This window comes from Cupressus sempervirens, chromosome 11, assembly GCF_028749045.1.
Source record: "Cupressus sempervirens isolate cs-2001-9-10 chromosome 11, ASM2874904v1, whole genome shotgun sequence".
NCBI lineage: Eukaryota > Viridiplantae > Streptophyta > Pinopsida > Cupressales > Cupressaceae > Cupressus > Cupressus sempervirens.
The window spans coordinates 62,542,941-62,557,977 of record NC_143128.1 but is presented as its reverse complement, the minus strand read 5'-3'; the positions used below and the strand labels follow the sequence as shown (position 1 = coordinate 62,557,977).

Below are 15,037 nucleotides of genomic sequence, written 5' to 3'. Positions count from 1 at the left end.
GCTTTACTCGTGTCTTTGCTAGCACAAAAGTGAGCATCATTACTAGCTTTGCTCACCTTTGGGTAAGCCTTATCACTATGCTCTCGGATTGAGTTGACACTTCAATGTAGTGAGCATTTTTTCAATCCATGTTATCAGTCCACATGATAGTCTCAAAATTTTCTTCCACATACTTTTTTAAAATTTTACATTACTATAAAAATAGTTTTATAACTTAACAAGAGACGCAATGCGTATAGTTCCTACCTAACGCATAATGGTTGTAGAGGTGTAGATGAGTGAGAATCTAAATCAACATTGCAAATGTATTAATTTTTGCCTAGAAATGCACTTGTGATCTGATAGGATTGCTCATATTTTGTTGTTAAATTCTCATCCTAGAAATGCGCTTGTGATTTGATAGGATAGCTCATATTTTGTTGTTAAGTTCTCGTGCTATATTATTATATCTTTGGGCATTTAAGCCCAAGACTAAGAGGCCAAAGTCCCCAATATAGCACTAGGTACTTAATATCATACTACGATCAATACATATGTTTTAGACAAATTTGCACCTTCTACATTGACAACTTAAATTATGTGCAATGAGGAAAGATGTCCATACCAATATTTGAATTATAGAACTTGAAGAAGTGATAAAGCATTTGGAGTATCACATGATATGTTTAAGCATACCATGCATGCTACTAGAGAACCATACGTAGTTGGAATAACTCCCCCAACTATTTATTATTCTTATCTTGATTATCAAATGGAACTCACACTATTTTTAATCATTAGCACTAGACAAAAACTAGGATAGAGATTTAGATAGAGATAAATACCAATATACAACAATAACAACATAAACATATATGTAGAAGAAAAAAAAGGATAGATAATATAGAGGAGGAAGAGGAAGAGAAATAAAATAGTAAGATAGAGTGATAACAACATAAGTTGTGTGTGTGTGTGAGTGAGAGAGAGAGAGAACTAAATATAATTATTTTTCTTAATAAAACAAATAGTCAAAATAAAATCATGGGTTATAATAAAAAATTAAAATATATTATATTTTAATTAATGAAACTAAGAATTTTAATTTTTATATTAAAACTCACATTTCTATAAGAAAAAATGAAATGTATTGAAATATAAAAATATTTTATAAATAAAACTAATTGTTTAATTTTACACAATTAGAGAAGGTTTACTATTTAATGTTTTGTATTTCCAAACTTTTCATAAAATTAAGTAATTTTTAATTATGAAATAATATCTAATATGTACATTTGTAAATAATAAATAGATGTAATATATATAAATTTGATGTTGATGAACAAATATTATGTAATAAATAAGAAATAAAATATAACTATTTAATTTTAATACATAGTTTATAAAAACATAATAATAATTTATATATCTTTTAGAATTGAATTATTTCTTTTTTGTGATTTTTTTTTAGTATGTTTTTTGATATAAAATATAATTATTAATTTAATATTAAAATATATATTTACGTTTTAAATGTATTTAAACTAAATGATAAATTGTTTAAATAAAAAATATTAATAATAATAAATGATATGATTTATAAATTGTAACACTTATCAATTATACATATTGCAAACACTATTATAAAATATAATTAAAAAAATAATATTGTTTAATTTATTTTAATAAAAGTAAAATAATAGTAATAATTTACCTACTTTTACTAAAATTAAAAAAAAAAAAAAAGAATTAGAAATTTGAATACAAAGATATAACATATTGAAATTATATTAAAAAAGACACATTTATTAGTTATATATATATATAGAAGTATAATTTGAACTTATGCATTACATGAAGTTTTAGGACAAGTTATATCAAATAGTCAAAAATAAACATCAATGCAAAACTAATAATAAATATATTAAAAATTAAAAGTTAAAAATATTTAATAGATTGTGATAATTAATATTGATTAGACATGTTGTGTGAGGTGGAAAACAAAATGATTGAAAAAATAAAATCTTATCAACTTGTCACAAATGTAGAAAAGATAAGGTTGTAATTAATACATTCATTAATACAAAATAAAGTTGTTAGAAAATATTTGTATTTTTTGTTAAAAAAAATTAATTTTCTTCCTCACCAAAAATAGTATTAACCAATAGAATGGATGAAAAATGTGATTTATAAAATAATGAAAAATTAGAAAAAGGTATAAACATTAGAAATCTCATATAATCTTTTAAATTCTTTGATTTTATTGATTAGTGTTAATGTCATATTTGCATTGACATGAATGCATAAATATTCCTGAAACTAATATTCTAGATGCTTATGATATCTTATAAAATGATATTGATTGTCTACCTAGTTTTTTTTAAATAAATGAAAATGACCTCATCAAAAATTAAAATACAGGTAAAAAGATCTAAATTGCAGGAGCTAATATCTTTTAAAATGATATTGATTCGGAGCATCTACCTAGTTTTAATAAATGAAAATGGCCTCATTAAAAAATTAAAATATAGAAAAGAAGATCCAAATTGCTGAAGTTTAAAAAGGTTTAGTACTTTCAACTTTTCTGTTTTCAGCTTTTCATGCTTATCTGATTACTGAGTAACCGTGGTCCAGATCGTGTCCTCGTTAAAATTATCATTCATACCTTCATACTCCCAAATAATAATTGCAAATTGACAATGGAATGGGGTCATCTCATCTCAAATTCTCCACGTGACTTCATTTTTTAATTCGACACATTCGCCACGAGATTTCAGAGGCTATGCTTTTTGCTAGACATCCTCCGAACCATTTGAATTTTCTTTCTAAGTTTGCGTCTCTTTATGATATGTTCGAATAATTTTATAATTATCCATGTGGACATCTCATGACAGATGAGAACAGTTGAGAGCCCACAGCGGTGAAATCAGTTATCCCCCAAAACGCCTTCATTTAAAGTCTAAACTGTAGAAACTGTTTCAGCATATTTGAAGTTATATCCAGTAGTATGAAAATGGTGGGATCACTCATTCACTGTTTAGTGGCCTGTATATGCCTCAGCCAATGTTTGGCATATCCCATAGATTATAATAACACTGCAGGGCCTGTGGAAGGGAAGCTCAATGTACATTTAGTCCCTCACACCCACAATGACCTCGGTTGGCTTAAGACTGTTGATCAGTACTTCCTTGGGTCCAACAGTTCAATCCAGGTCTGTGTAGTATGGGAAGATTCACTCGGGAAGAAAATCATATATGATGAATTTTCAAGGTTTTTTATGCAAAAAATGGTGTTAGGACCTATCAATGTTGATTTGCCATGATTAAAAGACATTTCCTAAGTCTTTTTTTTTTTTTCATTGTTTTGATCTGACATCTCTCAATGAGGAAAATATTTCATACATGATCTAGATAGAACTCCGTTGTTAGTACTCTTTACTTTTCTTCAAGTCTAGTTCACTCTTCACGCACATCTGGCTCAATCATATCTGGTTTATGATTTCTTGGCTCTTGATAGGATTGCAAATATTCTGTGTTATTGTGCTTACTGCCACTGAATTATGAAGAGATTTAATTTACTAGCCACAAGTTAGGCAAGATGAGAATGCCTCCCGAGCTTCGTACATTTGGGCTCAGAGTCATTGAAAAATGAAACGATGAAGAAAATTCCGATTGTTTGAAGTTACCCAGGGCGAGAACGGCTTAAGTATTGAAACCTTTTCTAAATTTTTTTGCTGTCTTCAGGTGGCTGCAGTTCAGTACATCTTGGATTCTATTGTTACTGCCCTGCAGGAAGACCCAAACAAGAAATTCATCTATGTAGAGACGGTAAGATTAATGCACGTGGGTTATACATATCGCATTCAGTTTTTTATGTTTATTGAAATGGAACGGTGTCACTTTATCTTTGCCATTTGTCTAAAATTGAGCTAGCTTGTTTCTTAGTTATTGCTGCGTGTGTGTCTAATTGGATCGAATTGGGTCACTTTCTTTTGTGAGATCTCGGATTCTTATTGGAAGGGAATCAAATATTTTCCATTATTGAGAGTTTGTTAGTGCTGCGCAAGGTCAGCTTCTGTTGGTTCATGTTATATGTTCAATGAAATGGAACAGGGTCATTTTCTGTTTTTTGATATTCTGTACTTTCGTGAATGGTATTGAGTCATTTTTTATTGTGTTGGTTTTGTTTTCTTTAATTAGGAATTGAGCTATTTTCTGCTATGCGATGATATATTTTTAATCAGGAGATCTTAGGTTACGTTCTATCGTTATTCGTTGTGGGTCTATAATTGGATAAGGTTCGGTTGTTATATGTTTTAAAGTACAATGGAGTAGAATTGTGATATTTTTCTGTTATTCGGTGTTGTCTTGGCAGTCCCTTTGGTTCCTTTTGTGTTTTCGTTAGAATTAATAAATTCATCTTATCAAGTTGTGGGTTTAACACATTTTCCATATAGAATTGAATTAGTTTTTGATGTTTGATTTTCTGTGGAGGTCATTTTAATATTTTGGGTTGTGTTTTTTTGATAAATTTGATCAGCTTCTGTTGTTTTATGTTATACATTCAGTAAAATGAAAATGGTTCTTTTTCTTTCCTGTGAGGTTGTATTCATATTGTAAGGGAATTGAATTGTTTTCAATTGTTGTGGATTGTACATTTTTAGCTTGGATTTGTGTGATTTGTCAAAATGTTGAGGCGATAATGGAATGAAATAGGCGATGATGGAATGAAATTGGCTACTTTCTGTTGAAGGCAAATGGCTTATTTACTAATGTTTTGGGATATGCCAATTGGATTTTTCTCCCGTTGTTCGATGTTCAATTCTTATTTGAAGGCAGTTGGATCACTCTATAAATTTTTTCGGTTTTGTGTTTATTTGTGTGGAAATAGGTCATCTTTGGTTACCATTTATTCCAATGTTTAAATTGACGCTTCATACTAATTTGACGGAGCAAAAGTGAATGAATAAAGTAATGGGTGCTCAGGAATAATCAGAGCAGACTGCTGAGACTTGAAAATACAGCTAGTCACAATAGTAAAGTACTAATGTTTAAATAATGAAGTGTGGGGAAATAACAAAAAAACATCCGCTGTATAAAAGGGTAATGGGGAGAGGGAGGAGGAGTGGGTGAGGGTATGCGGTGAATCCAAGGTGAACACTCTTTAGCTAATCTGATCAAAATATAATTATAAACAACAGTGTGATGAAGAGAATCAGCCATTTTCTATCATTTTGGTTCGTGTTTTTATTGGTATGAAATAGTATTGGCTTTGTTAGTTCATGTTACATGCTCATTGGAATTGAATCATTTCCTGTTCCTCCTCAACGTGTATTAATTCACTTATTTGGAATTGTGGATTTGTCGATGTGGAATTCAATCATTTCCTGCTTCATGTAAATGGTTATATGAGAAAAATTGAATCATTTTTTTAATTTCTTGGGCTTTGTCTATCTGCATGGAGTTGGATATTAGCTTCTATTGTTTAAGACTGCATGCTCAGTGAAATAGAGTCGGGACATTTTTCGGTATTGGAGGTGGTACTATGCTTACTGGAAGGCAATTAGGTCATTTCTGTTGTTTTGGGTTAAATGTTTATGAGTATGGAATTGGATACCCTTTTCCCTTTTCATGCAAATATTCATCGCAACGGAATTGTGTCAGTATATGTTGTTCATGGTTGTATGCTTATTGGAAGAGATTTGGTCATTCAGTGTTGTTCAATGTTTTGGATTGTGGTTTTCTTGAGATGTAATAATTCTGAACGGTTACACCATTTGTTTTCAGGGTTTTTTTTCAAGATGGTGGAGGGAGCAGAATAAAAAGAAAAGAGAAATTGTTCGGAAGCTTGTGGCTTCTGGACAGCTTGAGTTCATGTAATTTGATTAGCTTTGGAGTTTTTATACAAGACAAATGTTTTTATGTTGGAAAGCTAAGTTCTGCAATGGTTGATCTGCTGACATTGTGTAATTCTCTTGTGACTAGAAATGGAGGTTGGGTTATGCATGATGAGGCAACTGTATCATATGTGGACATGATAGATCAAACATCTTTAGGGCACAGATTTCTTATGAAAGAGTTTGGAGTAATGCCTGTCACTGGGTGGCAGATTGATCCCTTTGGACACTCTGCTGTTCAAGCCTATCTTCTATGTGCTGAGGTATGCTAATGCTCCTTTATGTTTCTAGTAGTCCTTTTGCTTCCTCTACTCTGCTAATTAGAGTATGGATATTAATATATCAATATCACAGACTATTCTTTCATTCTTCTTGGAATTTGTATTTAAGGATCACATATTATAAAAGCTAATGTTTAACATGTCTTGGCAATCTCATTGTAGTAAGATTTGTTCTGAGGCTATTCTAATGAATTATTTCTAGAGAGCAGTTGTAGAACATTTGTTTCCCATTTTCTGCAATGTGCTTCTCATGGGTATGTGAAGAGGACGGCATGCATCTGAGGTTTTCTGGTTTAAGTTTTTTTTTACCTTACAAATCCTATTTAGTATTTATCTGAGAGTCATTCTGAGTGATAATGCAGCGGGATATATTTTTCTGCCTCTTGGGACTAGTTAAGACTGGATGTACAGGAGTATATGAGTCAAATTAAATCCAAATAGATGATTTTATCCTATAATTAGTGGATGATTTATAACTCTGCAGATGAAATAACTTGCATGTGTGTTCAATATCGACATACATTTATTTATACTTCCATTACCTCACAGTTTTAATATTGCTCAACTTTTCTTTCAAAGAATATCATGATAATATTGGAGCTTCAAGTACTGATACATTGACAACTTCATCCAAAAAAAGACGACCAGCTCAATTCCCCTTCCTATAAAGAATATAAGAGGAACCTTTAACTGCTTTTATTGCCCCTTTAACTGCTTTTATTGCCAAACCTATATGAAGCATTACCTTCCCCAATGCTTTGTTCTTGTTAAATGTCTCTGGTATAGATTGAGAACGTCTTTTCATCATGCTGCAGAATCCCTCACTCTCTGATGCTTGTCATATAAATCCTTTATCTCATGGATATAGAACTTTCCATTGCTCTACTTCCAATCTCTCCAATAAGGAACTGATCAATATTTTTGCATAGCACTTGACAAGCTTGTTTGTCATCCTTAATATGTAAACTTAATATGTAATGAAAATAAACATGCTCTACACCTTTTGAAAACTGATTCAAAGAGAACTGTATCTATGGAATAACATGAATGAGGGAAGTCATGTGGATTGTTTTTAGTGGACCTCACTGACGTCCATTTAAGTGGAGGTAAATAAGTCCTGTACATCAAATCTATAGAAACAAATAGTTCATTGGGAGGAGCTTTCTATTCTATTGATACCACATCCTTGAATAACCATGGAGATAGCTCGCATTATATGTAGAGTTCAAGCTAATATAGCTGCACTATTTGGATAATCAGGAGTGCTGAAATTGTTCATTGAGAATACAGAGGCAAAAATCTAGTATATTAATGGTTGCATGTCATAGTTTTTATGCATCTGATTCATCAATTTGTTCATGGCAATCCATTCTTTCACTATTATCCAACAAGAGTCAGGTGTGAAAACAACAATTGGATTCTCTTTAGTTGTTAATCTTTGTAAGGGGAGGAAAAGCTTTGTGTACCACGAAAAAAAGTAAGGCGACAATTGGAGCTGTTGCATGTGTACAAGTACACATGCTCATTGAGGTTAATGCCTAGTGAAACAGATATAGAGACTGGCTGTTCTCGATGTCTAGGCTGCACCAAAGTGTCTGAAGTCTGAAGATATTACCCCAAATTATATCTCCATTTAATGTTGATTTATCATCATCCATGAAGTTTAATGTTTACAAACATGCCTCCTAGATTCTGTATGGTTGCAAGTGATTTCAGTCTAGCTGCATCATTTTTTGATGTTCTGTCCCTCATAAGCCATCAATTCCACATATTGGATTCTACCACAGTTACCTTAGGGCAATAACAAAATAAAATATCTTTCTATCCATAATTTTATCTTGTAGGTTCTGTCTATATACCTTGCCCATTTCTTGTAGATTTTGATGTTAACACTTAAGATGGTTCTAATCCAGCTTGACCACTTTAGGTCAAGTCAAACACCTTATAAATTATAACAGAAAATTGACAGATGGTTGCAGCTAACTAAAATTTCTTAAACAGAAAATGTATTATCAATTATGTTTTTGATGAGGAAGACCTTCAAAATGGTATGATACAATTCCTAGAATCTTCGGTTCTTTCCATTGACTCCCTCCATACATTATATTCTTTAATTTCATTGTTGCAGCTGCCTTTACAATACTTTTGTGGTTTGTTCCTTGTGAATGGGATTCCTTAGCAATATGTGGCTTCTTTTTATTAGGCCATACTGTCTGCACTACTGGGGGAAAAAGTGTGGATTTTTGCGAGAAAAATGCTAACCATGGACTGTAACAATAAAGCATAATGATATTATGATTGTCACTCACGCTGCCCCAAACTCCTTGCCTTTAAGCATTAACAATATGAATAGCTTTTGAGTATACTTGCACTATGAGAGACCCTTGTAGTAAACTTCAGAACCATAATCTATGACAACCTAATTGAGCCTCAATAGGCAATGCTCTACAAAGAAGTCACTGGTGTATCTATTGAACAATCAAGATAGTTTGGTCAACAATCATGCTGGTTTAACTAAGATTTCAGAACCTTTTGTTGTAATTTGATGCAAACCCTCCCTTATGCCATGGAATTTGTCTCTTTCAATATTAACAGGTCAACTGTTGTACCCAAAAAATTGGTCCCTTTCTGTAGTTTCCAGCAGGCATTTGAACATCCGTATCCTGTTAGTAACTAGTAAGTAGGTTTTAATGTTTAAATTTCAATTCGATGAATTAAACCTAAAATCTAATTACATTTCTAAATCTCCAGCATTTCAGCTTGCTAAATCTGGCACTTATAGGAGTTTCTCTGATCAGTTACTGAGAATTTTTTAATGTTCAATATTGTTTATTTGGAGCTTCAGATTTATATAGGATTTTACAAGTGGAATCTGTTGGTAGGAAATCTCACAGAAGTTAATTTACAGGTTGGATTCTCTTCCTTGTTTTTTGGAAGGGCTGATTACCAAGACATTGCAAATCGAAGAAATCATCGGACCATGGAAACAGTCTGGCGTGGTTCTAAGACCCTAGGATCATATGCACAGGTGGAATCGAATCAGTGTTTCTATGGATCTTAAGATTCTCAAAGCAGTGTTTTATTTATCTTGAATTCTCAAGAGTCCTTTAGTAATACTAATTATCCAAGGGAGGATAGGTTTATCTTAATAAACTTTTGACTGATGAATCTCTCTTGGTACAAAATATTATCAGTTTTTCTTTAGAAAGTACATTTTTTGGAAATGAAATAATATAAATTTGTATGTTTGTTTTTGTGTCCAGATCACATTGCAACATTTTTAAAGCATGTGAATGATTACAAGATTGTCTGGTTGCAGGTATTTACTGGAATACTTCCTAACCTTTATGTTCCTCCAGAAAGCTTTGACTTGGGTATTGCAACGACAGAAACTGTGGTTCAGGTGACTAGCTACTTACAAATTGTTATGATTGATTGTTTTTGTATTAGCGCATAGGTTTGAAATATCTAATACCAAAGCCTCTTGCTTACACAGGATGATCCTTTTCTGTATGACTATAATCTTGAGGAGAGAGTGAATAGCTTTGTTAAGAATGCTCAGGACCAGGTGATTGGAAATGCATATGATTAATAGGTTACTTGTGTAACATCCATTCTTGTAGCAGTTACAAGAAAATAACTAGATTCTGTGGTGACTGTTATTTGGGGCATGAATGCACAGGCCAAACAGTATCGCACAAATCATATAATATGGACTATGGGGGAAGACTTTGCTTATGAAAGTGCAGGTACATGGTTCAAACAGATGGATAAACTAATTCATTATGTGAACAAGGTTAGTACCTTTTTCAGATGCCAAATTCAATCTTTATTTTTCATGACATTTTTGTTTTTTAGTGCTTTTAAAAGAGATTCAATTCTGTATCTTTAATCTAGTTTCATGCTTGAGAAGATTTGCAAACTTTGTAAAATGTAACCACCATTTTATCAATTTGCCAAATTCAATTTCTTTTTCATTGCATTCTTGTTTTTCTAGTGCAGTTTAGAAGAAATTCAATTCTTATACTAATAATCCATTTGTTGAATATTTTGCACTTTCAATTGCTTACACATGTAAAACTAACAATTGAATAATAAAATAATAAGTAAATTTTGAATGGAGTACTTCTTAAAGGAAGGAAATGCAAATACAACGGAGTTTCCAGGTGTAGGCATATCACGTATTTATTTCTTAATACACACTTTTAATATGTGCATTTCCACAAACTTGCCTGAGGATAGATGTCAGGTGTTAGACATGACGCTAATAAACATTACAAGATTAATGATAAGACAAATAACAGTGTGACAATTGAGATACTTTATCCAAAATCTCTTAGTTATCAATTTATTAGAAATGGCACAAAAGGGATATATATCTCTTCTAGCTAAGGATGTCAAAATGGTCAGTCAGTGTTATACTCTATAATCCCTCCCTCTGCTTGAAATCTGAAGATAAACATTACAAGATTAAATGTAAGACAAATAATAGCGTGACAATTAAGGTACTTTATCCATAATCTCTTAATTGTTAGTTTATTAAAAATGATATATCTCTTCTCGCTAAGGATGTCACAATGGTCAGTGTTTTACTCTATATTCCTTCCCTCTGCTTGAAATCTGAAGATGTTTTTGAAGGTTGGTATAAAGAATGGTTTAAGTGTTAGGCTGCACTCTATATAGCTTTTTATTGTGCATAGTTAGGATTGGATAAACTGCACATCATTATAGTTCTGGATGTCTTGAATATGTATCTTATTTTCTATATTCTCTAGTTTGAATGTTGCTACCTATGCATGGGTTTTACACGCAAGTGCTTGTTTACCCTCGTGGGGTAACAAAGATTAATTGCATACTGGAAATGAGGTCTTTAACACAAAATGTAAAGAGATCACAATAGTATTATATTCATTGATTTGCTACCATATACAAATGTGTTCGGTACCACCATATCCTGATCAAATGGAAGAATGCATACATATAATGTCCGAGGGGGTGTGAGGCGAACCGTCGCACCCGTGTAACTCTCTTGCATAGACCAATTGTCTTACTACCCATTTTCCTGACTTCATCCGCCCAAGAGAAAAGGTCGTCTCCTAACAACTTACAAAATTGGAGACAACTACTAAGTACAACAAAAACATAAACTAAGAGGGAGGAGGGTGCATCCCTGAAGTGTCTAGTATCCTCTGCAGCTCATATACTTGGTCTGTGTGAATGCGCGAATCTTTTTGTGTCCTAGAATTGATCTCCATAGTTTTTTTCAGCAAAAGTGTCGCCTCCATAGCATGTGCTTCCTTCTGTACATAGGCTGCTCTACTCGCCATTATTTCGGCTCTGGCCTCCTCTAACTCCTTTTCAGCCCTTTTCTTATTCTGTAAGAGCACTGCTTGCTCTGTTGCCCAATCCACCTGCTGCTTAGCCAACTGATTGGCTAATTCCTCTCGAGACTTTTCCTCTAGCTCTCTAGACCTTTCAGCCGCAACACTATTGTCTTCCGCACGTCACTGAGCATAGTAGGAGCCTTTATATGCCTTTACTACCTCGCAAGAAAGACTCTCCATATTGCTGCTGCTCGATCCCAACACTGGTTTTGTGGCCCAGTGTGCCATCATTTCTGATGTCTCAATTGCTGGCCACCCTTGTGCCTCAAAACAAGATTGGAAGTGCTCAGAGCATCTCATTTGGATGTAGGCTAGGACAAGCTGTAACCTAAGTTGCTGATTCGGGTTCGGTTCGTGGGTTCGGGCAATTTGTTTTTTCCCCATTTGGGTTCGTGAGTGTATATATATATAGACACACACACAGAAGAGAAACTTGCATAGTTGCAAAACAAAATCATTTCACAATATGAACAATTGTTGCTTGATCATTGATCAATGCCAAATGCCAAAGGGTTTTGGGTCCCTTCAAAACATGATTTTACTTGAATTTAAAAACATTAAATACTCGCTCATTAATCTATCGTCATGATTGTAAAGAAAATTATACATTGAATTACTAAATTGCAAAACATAGACTAGTTCATCAAATAATACATTGAATTACTAAATTGCAAAACAAAGACTAGTTCATCAAATAATAAAGTTTGAAACATGATGATAGATGACAAGTGTTTAGTAGTTTATCAATAATTATAGTATCAAATGCCCTTCAAGGGTCAATTGGATCATCATAAAATGAGAGATCAATGGCTTCATCCCCAACTGCAACTATATCTGGAGCTTCATCATTGGAACCCAAACTGGTTCCACTAGTCCGATATGCTGCTATATCATCGTCCTCCTCCTTGACATAAGGGATTAAATGAGTGAAATGTTTTTTATTAAGTTCCTTTAAGAGTTACAGAAGAAAACAATTTAAAAAACACACTCTTTAAAGTTGTTTTTAGCCCCGGGTTCGTTGTGGGTTCGTTTAGGTTCGCTCCAGCAAGGACCCGGCCGAATCCACAATCAAAACTAAGGACCCTGCTTGGACCCGCAGCAAACCTGGGGGCGAATCCGGACCTGTGCGGACCCGGACCCGAATCTAGGCAGCAGGGGACGAATTTGGCAACGACTGTAACTCCTTTGTTCTAGTCATTGCATTCTGACCAATTACTTGACCCTTCTCCAACACATCCTCTAGAGCCTTAATGTATGTCATCATTTTCTCAGTATCCGAACCGTAGTGTAGCTTGTCCTCCTCTGCCTGCTCAATATTTACCTCCATTCCTCCTGTCACCACTATTTCCACATCCGGTGCAACCTCTTCACCACTTGGCACATCCTCAGACTATGGAATCCCCACATCCTATGCTGCTGCAATTGTTGGTGTCTTACTAAGACATCTTCCCTTCTTGGAGACCGAATGGAGGGTCCTACTTCTGTAGGGGTAAGTTGGAACTGCTGCTGTAAAAACATGCTGGCACAATCCATCACTTGGAGGTCTATTGCCTTTGGCTGTGCCATACGTACTGGCTCAGTCAATAAAGTGGAATCAATATTTACCACGTCCTTCGCACCAATCACCTCCATCTTGACCTAGGGTTCTGGTGATGTACTCCCTTCTATCTCTAGAATGTCCATAGCCTCAACCTTCAGATTATTTGTTGGTCCTTCCACTGGAACTATATCAACCACAGTTGCGTTGGCCTGATCTTGAACAATTGGGGTTGTAACACCTTCTTGAGGTACTAACTCTCCCTCCTCAGGGAATCCCACCGAGGATGCCACTTCTAGAATTTCCATCCTCATCTCTGTAGGAACTATCTGTGTCATCTCCATTGCTTTGGTTCTGGGAACTAAGGAAACTCTCGCAGTCGTCACCGATGGTGGTATAATCAACTGATGCTCTCATATGGCCAAATGGTAAAATAGAAGGCATGGTAGTGGTAGGTACTAAGTGTGCTAAAGCCAATAAAATGGTTGAGGTGCCGACACTACCTCCGTCTCATCGCCCTCATCCCCCTCTGCCAAAGTGCTGCCCCTTATGAAGCATTCTCACTACTTTTCGTGGTATCCTCCCATCCGTTGTCTGTGTCGCCATGGGTATTTAGCTCCTATCTCATCCTCTTCTAACCAGCCGTCATTTTGCCGATATCCAAATATCGTCAGTAAAATATCAAAGGCTCCCTTGGTGTCAGCTTGCCCTTTGATGGTACCTCCAATACGTCAGTGGGAATCTGGTAGAGTGCAGCTTCTAAGAACAACCCAATGGCATGGTGGGGCATATAAAAGTAGGATGCTACAACGTCATGAACTCGTACATTATATTTGCCAACAGGGATGCCCAATCATAAACTAGTCCATTTATTATAGCATTCATAAAAACTATTTATGAGAGAGCAATGTCTAAAGCTCGACTTGCTCCCGTTAGTCTACTCTTCAGCATGTTAAGGATATAGCGCCATGACCCTTCTTTGATAAACTCGCGTCCCATTCCTGTGCTCCTCGTGCCCTTTACTATAGAGTCAAACTTGGTAGGGGTGAGTTCTCGAGCAACCAACTTGATCAAATGCTCTTTCTGTTCCTGTGAGAGCTTGTATTTTTTATTTCTACTTGGCGTCCTCCCTACCCTAGGATACCGAAAACCCTCGTGAAATTTGTGGCTTTGAAAGAGACAGTGATAGGATGCTTCTTATATTGAAATGAGCTGCTCCTACTATGGCCATCGTATGCTTTGATCATCCCTCGGAGAGTATGTTCAAAAAGACGAATAGAGAACACTAACATCTGAATCGTATAATGCACATGTGCCCATTGCAATATCTGCTTTACTATGTTTGTATCAGGTGTTTCTTGCCACCATCGCTAGCATTTGAGCCTGTTAAGTCCCTGAAATTGAACTGTGAGGTGTGTAATGTCTTCTTTTTGAGGGTTTTGTTGGATCTTGGGACAAACTTTCCTCTTCTTGTTGCTAGAGGTTTCCTCTTGCATTTGGCTTGCAACTCGAATGCCTGAGGATAAAACTCTTGCATTCTTGTCCATGCTTGAACTATCATCTTCCAATTGATCTTTCCAACACCTCCTCTTCCCGGCCGAATGCATAGTACGTGTTTCTTGTTTTGTCTTTTTTATGAAAAGAAATGGTTAGGGCTGGATTGTTTACGCCAAACCTCCTTGTTACACGTGGGTGCAATGCTTTCTTTCTTTCATTGCTTGAATACAATGCCTTTACATCTACACTTTCCCTTTCGATTGTTGCTCTTATCTTCTCTATAGAGGCTTTCTTCCCATTATGACTTCGTGTGTGTAGCAGAAGCTCCAAACTTTTAATATTTCATTTCTCATTCACCTCGAGGGCTTTATTTCCCCGGAAAGCTCACCATGGATTTGGTTCCACACTTAGTTTGATGTTTTGTGCCACCCTCAATACTAGTCAGCGGGTTTGTATAGCTCTTCTG

The 15,037-nt window shown here is 34.8% G+C and overlaps 1 protein-coding gene across 1 annotated transcript in view; it reads left to right on the top strand.

Annotated features, from left to right (window-relative positions):
• Positions 1-2,613: 2,613 nt before the first annotated feature.
• Positions 2,614-15,037, top strand: part of LOC149528258 (alpha-mannosidase-like) — a 230,329-nt gene continuing 217,905 nt past the window's right edge. Inside the window, exons 1-8 of the mRNA XM_089811810.1 lie at positions 2,614-3,187; positions 3,720-3,803; positions 5,763-5,851; positions 5,961-6,135; positions 9,062-9,181; positions 9,473-9,556; positions 9,650-9,721; positions 9,836-9,949. Coding sequence (XP_089667936.1) covers positions 2,984-3,187; positions 3,720-3,803; positions 5,763-5,851; positions 5,961-6,135; positions 9,062-9,181; positions 9,473-9,556; positions 9,650-9,721; positions 9,836-9,949 — 942 coding nt within the window. The 5' untranslated portion in view covers positions 2,614-2,983. The remainder of the gene's footprint in view (positions 3,188-3,719; positions 3,804-5,762; positions 5,852-5,960; positions 6,136-9,061; positions 9,182-9,472; positions 9,557-9,649; positions 9,722-9,835; positions 9,950-15,037) is intronic.